Source organism: Engystomops pustulosus, chromosome 3 (assembly GCF_040894005.1).
Source record: "Engystomops pustulosus chromosome 3, aEngPut4.maternal, whole genome shotgun sequence".
Classification (NCBI taxonomy): Eukaryota; Metazoa; Chordata; class Amphibia; order Anura; family Leptodactylidae; genus Engystomops; species Engystomops pustulosus.
In genome coordinates this window covers 199,718,747-199,728,406 of record NC_092413.1, presented here as the reverse complement: position 1 = coordinate 199,728,406, position 9,660 = coordinate 199,718,747, and the positions used below count along the sequence as shown (strand labels likewise).

The following is a 9,660-nucleotide window of genomic DNA, read 5'->3' as shown; positions in this document are numbered from 1 at the left end:
GCTGAAGCTTTTGAATAATAATAATAATAAATGAGCATAAGGATCCTTGTATAACAAAATCACTGGTCACAAGATTCAATTGCAATATTATGACGTGGCATATCCATGGCATCATGTCATCAGGTGATTTCTAATATCTCCAATAGGAAAAAAAAGTTGCATTTTTTAAAATTATTTTTCCTTCATTATCAGGGAAAATAAATCACCTGATTAATGAAATGGTTCTGACTCATTTGGTGATATTTCTTCCGTTATTGGAGCAGATAGTTGAAATTAAAAAAAAGAGATGGCTATAAAATAATGAAAAAATGTAAACTAACCCTAATGTAAAGGAAAAAAACAAACAAACTGCTAAACAGAAGCCAAAATGCTGATGGGAACTTGCCCTTAGAGGCAATTTTTCCTTAAGCCATACTGGAAAACACCTTGTGGCCCATGTCTATGAGGTGATTTTTATTTTTTTTAATTTTATTTCAGTGGAAAACCTCTAAAATAGAAAAAATATATATATATATAAAAATCTCCATGAGAACGTATTCACACGTTGTGTCTACATTGTGCTTTGAAACACATTACAGGCGGTCCCCTACTTAAGGACACCCGACTTACAGACAGACCCCTCTGACCTCTGGTGAAGCTTTCTGAATGCTTTACTATAGTCCCAGGCTGCAATAATCAGCTGTAAGGTGTCTGTAATGAAGCTTTATTGATAATCCTTGGTCCCATTACAGCAAAAAATGTTTAAAATCCAATTGTCACTGGGGCCAAAATTTCTTTGTCTGGATAGACAATTATAAAATATAATTAATATATAATAGTTTCGACTTGCATACAAATTCAACTTAAGAACAAACCTCCAGACCCTATCTTGTACGTAACCCGGGGACTGCCTGTACAAGATCTGAGGACAAGTGATTTGCCCAATTGCAATTGCTAACATTTGTGTTTACAAAACGCTAACACAATGTGGTTAGTCAACGCAATGGTAACAAATGTGTTAACATTGCATTTTTTAAACGCAAAAGTTAACAGTAATGTAAATAGGCAAATCCCCTCTCCTCAGCTGTTGTAATGCAGTTTTAAAACACAATAAAAATGCAACATGTGAACGATGCCTAAACATGATTTTTTTTTTTTAAATCACAAATCATCCCCCTGCCAGAAAAAATGGCGCAAACCAAAACTACACATTTATTTTTACATCCTCACATAGCTTGTCCTGAACATCCAAAATTCTCACAACCCAAATTGAAGCCTATTCTCAACATTCCTATAAATATATTTGACACATCCCTCCACTACCTATAGATTAGCATAGCCTGTCTATATGTTACTCCTCACTGACTTTTACCTCATACATCTGTCTATATGTTTCTCCTCACTGATTTTTACCTCATACATCTGTCTATATGTATCTCCTCACTGACTTTTACCTCATACATCTGTCTATATGTATCTCCTCGCTGACTTTTACCTCATACATCTGTCTATATGCGCCTCCTCACTGGCTTTTACCTCATACATCTGTCTATATGTATCTCCTCACTGATTTTTACCTCATACATCTGTCTATATGTATCTCCTCACTGACTTTTACCTCATACATCTGTCTATATGTATCTCACTGACTTTTACCTCATACATCTGTCTATATGTATCTCCTCACTGACTTACCTCATACATCTGACTTTTACCTCATACATCTGTCTATATGTATCTCCTCACTGACTTACCTCATACATCTGTCTATATGTGTCTCCTCACTGGCTTACCTCATACATCTGTCTATATGGATCTCCTCACTGACTTTTACCTCATACATCTGTCTATATGGATCTCCTCACTGACTTTTACCTCATACATCTGTCTATATGGATCTCCTCACTGACTTACCTCATACATCTGTCTATGTGTCTCCTCACTGGCTTACCTCATACATCTGTCTATATGTATCTCCTCACTGACTTTTACCTCATACATCTGTCTATATGTATCTCACTGACTTTTACCTCATACATCTGTCTATATGTATCTCCTCGCTGACTTTTACCTCATACATCTGTCTATATGTATCTCCTCACTGACTTACCTCATACATCTGACTTTTACCTCATACATCTGTCTATATGTATCTCCTCACTGACTTACCTCATACATCTGTCTATATGTGTCTCCTCACTGGCTTACCTCATACATCTGTCTATATGGATCTCTTCACTGACTTTTACCTCATACATCTGTCTATATGGATCTCCTCACTGACTTTTACCTCATACATCTGTCTATATGGATCTCCTCACTGACTTACCTCATACATCTGACTTTTACCTCATACATCTGTCTATATGGATCTCCTCACTGACTTACCTCATACATCTGTCTATGTGTCTCCTCACTGGCTTACCTCATACATCTGTCTATATGTATCTCCTCACTGACTTTTACCTCACATTTCTGTATTACAGCCTATCACTATCGCCATCCCTTATCACCACAGTCACGGTCCTTCCTGCCAGCACTGCCACGGCCGCCCGGTGACGTCACAATAGGCGAGTGGCTGCGCGCCAAGCGCGCCTGCACTCACTCCCGGAGCAAACCGATCAGCGCTGGTTTGAGCTGGCGCGTCGTCCTGACAACGGAGGCCCCGCCTATAAAAGGAAGCGAGCGCTGGCGCTTCAGTACAGTCCGTGTCAGGCTCGCCGGCATTCAGCAGCGCTCTGTGGAGCTGTTCTTTTTGTATTCGCCTATTTCCGTGTGGTTATTTTTCTTCTCCCTTGGCATTTAGTGCCTCGATGGGTACAGATTTCGTAAATGCTTTTTAAGGTAAGTTCTTTATATCTTTCTCCGTTTTTTTTTCTCAAGGGGGGCGGTTGGAGGACGCTTTGATCAAGATACAGAAAAAAATTTACGTTTTGAGGAAATTTGTACCTGTTCGGTTTCCGTAGTTGGCGAGTAATAAGCTATTTTCTGTCAGTGAAGGTTCGGGACGGAGCCGGCAATGCACACGTGTCTCCATGAATGAGATGGGGGATGGTAATAGGGTTTTCTAGAGGATATAATGGCTTGTGTATGAGATTTCTTGGATTTCAATGATGGCTATTGAATGACTTTTGTGATCCTATCTGTGCTATGTAATACTTGACCATGTGGTGACTTATAAAAAGTCACTAATTGGCTTGTAATGGTATTTGCTAGCTCAGATCAGAGTGACTTGCACTTTGATTCACTGACTGGCCAGTTTGAGACCCTATAGGCCACCGTAGGACTAACTGCCTCTATGTGGGGTTTCTTAAGCACTGTTCAGGGGACATATGCTTAATGAGAAGGTCAATTGGTTGATCCTGCTTCCTATTATTGTGTTGAGTTTACTGAATATATCTGGCCTATATAATACTAAAGACTAGTTTGTAATTGTAGTGACTTGTACCTTGAAAGTCACTGAGAAGTTGGTTTTTCAGACCTTACAGGCCACCATATGACTCATTAAGGTTTGCTGGTTGAAGCTATCATTCTGAAGACATCAGGCCAGGCTTGGTTGATCCTGGTTGCTACTAATGCTTCTATTTATTATATCTCTAGAGATTTGTGAAGTTCTTAGTAGTCAGGGATGACTTGAGCTTTCTCCGATAGATTAGCACATGCTGTCAAGTGCCGGGTGCAGAGGGTGGTTGCAGTGAGTAAGGAAAAGGCATGGGAGCCGGCACACTCTGTGATTGGCTGGGCGAGTCCCTGGGTGGATAGTCCCTCCCTTGCCAGTTAGTGACACGCAGCAAGATTTCTGAGAAGGCGGATGGGGCTTAACTCATTCATTTAATGGGTTGGGTGCATGACGTAAGGGATCTGGTTTCTCAAGGATTTTTTTTTTTTTTTTTTTTTACAATTTCAACAAAGATTGTAAAGTAACATCTGGAGATGTGAGGATGACTAACTTTTTTTTTTCCTTTACAGAACGCCGACAGCACAGCAGTTAAGAACGGCTCTTTTGAGAGCGTAGGGCTTGTCTTATACTTACCGGGCTTCTATTTCACCGGAGAACCTCCTTGGGCGCAAAGCTGAGGCCCTCTTTGTAATAAACCCCATCTCTAACTTGTCCATGTAAGTATCGCTGTGCTTAGATTAGATTTTATATTATGCACTTATTCCACTGTGATATGGTTTGTAACGAGTTCCTTTACTCTTCTTCCAGTTTGTTGCATTCTCGTCTTGTGATCCTACAACACTGAGACAATGAACACCTTCAGTAACGAAGAGTTTGACTTCAGCTTCCTTGAGGAAGGATTTACTGCCAGGGATGTCCTGGAGCAGAAGATCAATGAAGTGTCCTTATCTGTAAGTTAACATTTGAGTCTTTAAGATAAGATGAGCCATAGCTGTCTATGTTGTGAAGTTGAATCTGAGGTGTTTTTTTTAACCTCCTTAGGATGACAAGGATGCTTTCTATGTTGCCGATCTTGGTGACATTGTGAAGAAGCATGTGCGGTGGTTTAAAGCGCTCCCCAGAGTGACTCCATTTTACGCTGTTAAATGCAATGATAGCAAGGCCATTGTGAAGACTCTAGCCATTCTTGGGGCTGGATTTGACTGTGCTAGCAAAGTAAGTTTGGTTTAAATTGTAAAGAGTTGTTCAAAGTAGTCTTTTGTAATGTTGAGTTTATTGCTTGGTCCTCTAGCCAAACAGTCTGTTGGCTTGCTACAAATGCATGGTACACATTGATATTTGTACTTTTATTCCTATGTGGATGGCTTCTGTATCTTCCTGCTCTAGCAATGTGACCATATTCTCCCATGGGCTCCGTTGCTGGATTTCTAGAAGACTGAGGCTATAACACTATACTAAACACTTCTAATTATTCCTTTCCTCAGACTGAAATACAGCTTGTCCAGAGTATTGGTGTTCCACCTGAGAAAATAATTTACGCCAACCCATGCAAACAAGTTTCCCAGATCAAGTATGCCGCCAGCAGCGGTGTGGAGAAGATGACCTTTGACAGTGAAGTGGAGTTGATGAAGGTGGCAAGAAATCACCCTAACGCCAAGTAAGTAAATTTTTGGCTGACGTTTTTCAATGTCATCTCAAACTTCAAGTGCTCGGATGCGTGTCCATTTTTAGCATTTATTAAGTGTTTTTCTTCTGTTACTTTCAGGCTTGTTTTGCGCATAGCTACTGATGACTCAAAAGCTGTGTGCCGACTGAGCGTGAAGTTTGGTGCCACTCTAAAAACCAGCAGGACTCTCCTGGAACGTGCCAAGGAGCTCAACGTGGATATAATTGGAGTGAGGTAAGTGTTGTACTTTATTAGGCCTGTAATAGAGATTTGTTACTGGATGTAGGCTTGAGCACCTCAGCTGTTTATTGGAAGAAATCTAATATAATCTTCCCCGCTTTCTAGTTTCCATGTTGGCAGTGGCTGCACAGATCCCCAGACATTTGTTCAAGCAGTTTCTGATGCCCGATATGTCTTTGATATGGGAGCTGAGCTTGGATTCAACATGCACTTACTGGATATTGGTGGTGGATTTCCTGGATCTGAAGACGTCAAGCTAAAATTTGAGGAGGTAAGATGATATAAGAACGCATATGCGCCTCATTGTTTAAATTCTTGTCACTGGCGCTAAAAGCTCTAAATTGTATTGTATTTGGTTCTTAATGTCCGATTTCTTGTAGGTAACATCTGTAATTAATCCAGCTCTCGACAAATACTTCCCCGCCGACTCCGGAGTCCAAATTATTGCAGAACCCGGAAGATACTACGTTGCTTCAGCCTTTACCCTTGCTGTTAATATTATTGCTAAGAAAGTTATGGTGACTGAACAGACTGGATCTGATGGTATGTATAATCCGTTTTGTTGTACACATTTTGTGTAACTATGGCAGAATGATCTAACAATTTTGTACATTGCAGATGAAGATGACTCCACCTCTGACAAAACCATCATGTACTATGTCAATGATGGGGTCTATGGCTCTTTCAACTGCATCCTGTATGACCATGCTCATGTAAAGCCTGTGCTTCAGAAGGTAAGTATTAAGTGGCTTCACTCTCAATATATAATTCCAGATTGGTGCCAATATTTCATTGACCCTCCTATAGACTTTTATTTGTTAGAAAGCTGCACTTTAAGTTCTGACCTAATGGTGCTTTTGTTCACAGAAGCCTAAAATGGATGAAAAGTTCTACTCTAGCAGCATTTGGGGACCAACTTGTGATGGGTTGGATCGTATTGTTGAGCGGTTTGACCTTCCAGAGCTGCAGGTTGGAGACTGGATGCTGTTTGAGAACATGGGAGCTTACACTGTAGCTGCATCTTCTACATTCAATGGATTCCAGAGACCATCACTCTTCTATGTGATGTCAAGGCCATACTGGTAAGAAATCTTGTGGTTGGTTTATAACTTGTGTAGATGAGATCCATATTTCATGCAGGTAATAACCCTGTCATTACCTCTTTAGGCAACTGATGCATGACATCCAAGAACATGGAATTGCTCCTGAGGTGCCAGAGTCCAGCGCTCTTCATGTGTCCTGTGCCTGGGAAAGTGGCATCGAGCTCAGTGCTACAGCCTGCACCTCAGCCGGTGTCAATGTATAGATTTATTTTATTTATGATATAAGTAGGGTTAGTTTTTATTTACATGTATTAGACTTCAGTTTGGGACCATAACTTAAATATTATTTCGTAGCGTTAACATTCAGCACTAATGCAACAAAATGGATGACTGGGAGATGGGGTCACAATTATCTGTGTTCCTATGGAAACTTTTTTTTATTCTTTTTCAACTGTATTTAAGAGGCATTGCTGCCACCCAAGCATTTTAGCTTGTGTATTGGTGGAATGTTATCTTCATGTTTTTGACCCGTTTTTATAAATAAAGATAATTTAAAAATGACACTTTGTAGTTCAATTCCGTTCTCGTGCTCTTTTGAGCAACTTGAGTTGCGAATTTGTTACCAAACGCCTTTGGTGTAAACTTTATTGGGACATTATCAGTTTCTAGTGTGAAAGTCCTGAAATTGCTTTTCCTCTGCATGTCATGGATGGCCATGTTCACACCGATGCACATATAGTTACCCGAAGTCACATCCATATATCTAACTTGTCTGCTCTCATACAACCAGAGCATGCCCTGCAACCTTTGTTCCTCACTACAGCTGTGGCCCTGATGGATGGTCATGTGACTGGTGCACCATCAGTGCAGACCGCTAATATTCCAGTCATATGGTCTGCTGGAGCTTTGCCCAGTGTTCTTGATCGGTGCACCTCAATCTGCAAGATGGGTTTGTTGGTGTCAGCCCCTGGATATAATGCTGAGTATGGGAGGTTCCCCATGATGTCAGGCTTCCCAAAGAAGACATCCAGTTCCCAGCAAAAGGGTGGTGTAGGCCCCACTTTTGTACCCATACAACAAAGTGCTTGGTTGCATGGCTGCACAGTTTGCAGCCACGTCACAGGCCCCATTGAGGCCTATAGCACCCAGTCATGGTGTGGAAACCACATGGTGTCGCAGCACAACCGTGCTAGCCTCTTTCTCAGGAAAGGGTGGAGCACTCTCGTTCTGAATTCAGTTCTGTGAGCCTAGGTTAGATCCTGTATAACCTGCATGAATTGAGTTTGTTGAAAACTTCCTTGTGTACGATAGGCTTTAGCCTCGTCAACTGCAAGTTCGACTGTAGACACAAAGATTAGTTGCTATTATATAAGCTGCATGAACTCTAAAGTTTAACCCTTTCAGGACCTGGCCCTTTTTTGTATTTTCATTTTTTACTCCCCATGATCAAAAATCCATAACTTTTTTATTTTTCCATGTACAGAGCTGTGTGACGGCTTATTTTCTGCGTAACAAATTGCACTTCATAGAGATGGTATTGAATATTCCATGCCGTGTACTAGGAAGCGGGAAAAAAATTCCAAATGCAGTGAAATTGGTAAAAAAACGCATTTGTGCCGCCTTCTTGTGGGCTTGGATCTTACGGATTTCACTGTGCACCCCAAATGACATGTCTACTTTATTCTTTGGGTCGGTACGATTACAGGGATACCAAATTTGTATAGGTTTTATAATTTTTCATACATTTAAAAAAAATTAAAACCTCCTGTACAAAATTTTTTTTGGGGATTTTGCCATCTTCTGGCGCTAATAACTTTTTATACTTTAGTGTACTGAGCTGTGGGTGGTGTCGTTTTTTGCGGATTTTGATGACGTTTACAATGTTATCAATTTTAGGACTGTACGACCTTGTGATCACTTTTTTATAGAATTTTTAAATTTTTTTAAGTGACAAAAAAAGTGCCATTTTCGAATTTGGGCGCAATTTTCCGTTACGGGATTAAACGCAGTGAAAAACCGTTATCATATTTTGATCGGGCATTTTCGGACGCGGTGATACCTAATGTGTTTATGATTTTTACTGTTTATTTATATTTATATCAGTTCTAGGGAAAGGGGGGTGATTTGAGTTTTTAGGGTTTTTTATTAATTTTTTTTTTTTTTTTTTTTAACTTTTTTTTTTTATTTTTAGTACTTTTCAGACTCCCTAGGGTACTTTAACCCTAGGGGGTCTGCACGATCCTATCATATACTGCCAAACTACAGTATGGCAGTATATGGGGATTTTACTCCTCATACATTACAATGTGCTGATAGCACATTGTAATGCATGGGTTAACCAAAAGTAGCCTCGGGTCTTCGCGAGACCCGAGGTTACCATGGCGACGGATCGCCGCTCCCCGATGACGTCACGGGGAGCGGCGATCTTCGAAAAGATGGCGGCGCCCACGCGCCGCCATGCTTTTGAAGCCGCCCGTGGCGATCGAGGTGAAAACACCCGCGATCGGTGCTAGCACCGATCGCGGGTGTTACCGGTAAGCCTTTGCTGCAATATGCAGCAAAGACTTACCGGCTATGGAGAGGGCTCAGCGCGTGAGCCCTCTCCATGCACCCGCGGCCGACCCGTGACGTGCTATTACGTCATGAGTCGTGAAAGGGTTAATGTCAATTGTTAGTCATAATACAGGCAGTCCCTGGGTTACCTACCAGATGGGTTTGTTCATAGGTTTGTTCTTAAGCTGAATTTGTATGCAAGCCGAAACTATATTTTATTTCTGGTAGATCCAGACAAGTGATATAATATATATATATTTTTTTTGCTCCAGTGACCATGGGAGTTAAAAAATTCTGCTGTAATTGGCCAAGGATTATCAATAAAACTCTAGACTCATTACCGCTGATCATTAGTCTGGGACTATAGTAAAACATCCAGATGGCTTCACCAGAGGTGGTAGTGGGCAGAGAGGTCTATCTTTAAATAGGGGTCAGGTGTCCTTAAGTAAGGGACCGCCTGTATTCCTTTTATATGGACTTGCACCCATGTCCTCAGCGCAGCAAGGCTGTAGTGCTAGCCTCTAAGCCACTGTGCTGCAACAATTCCATACTGCATGACCAGGGGTTGCTGGGCAACTGAATGAAATTTAATGGGAACCTACCACCACAAATCTACCTATAAATGTAGATGAGGTGGATCAATAGGACATGAGGATAGCCCTTTTAAGGACTAATCCTCACGTCCCTGCACTTTTTGGATAACTTATCAGCCGAATATGTAAATTTGTTAAGCGGCTACTGGGGTGTGGAGTAGGCAGGGCGGAGTCTATATGGCGTGT

The 9,660-nt window shown here is 41.1% G+C and overlaps 1 protein-coding gene across 1 annotated transcript; it reads left to right on the top strand.

Moving 5' to 3' along the window:
• The first annotated feature begins 2,670 nt into the window (after positions 1 to 2,670).
• On the top strand, positions 2,671 to 6,889 carry LOC140122568 (ornithine decarboxylase 1). Its single transcript, XM_072143582.1, has 11 exons — positions 2,671 to 2,823; positions 3,949 to 4,095; positions 4,187 to 4,329; positions 4,421 to 4,594; positions 4,864 to 5,036; positions 5,145 to 5,279; positions 5,391 to 5,556; positions 5,666 to 5,828; positions 5,904 to 6,019; positions 6,153 to 6,367; positions 6,453 to 6,889. The coding sequence occupies exons 3-11, from the start codon at positions 4,228 to 4,230 to the stop codon at positions 6,589 to 6,591; spliced, it is 1,383 nt and encodes a 460-aa protein (XP_071999683.1). The 5' UTR covers positions 2,671 to 2,823; positions 3,949 to 4,095; positions 4,187 to 4,227; the 3' UTR covers positions 6,592 to 6,889.
• The last annotated feature ends 2,771 nt before the right edge of the window (positions 6,890 to 9,660 follow it).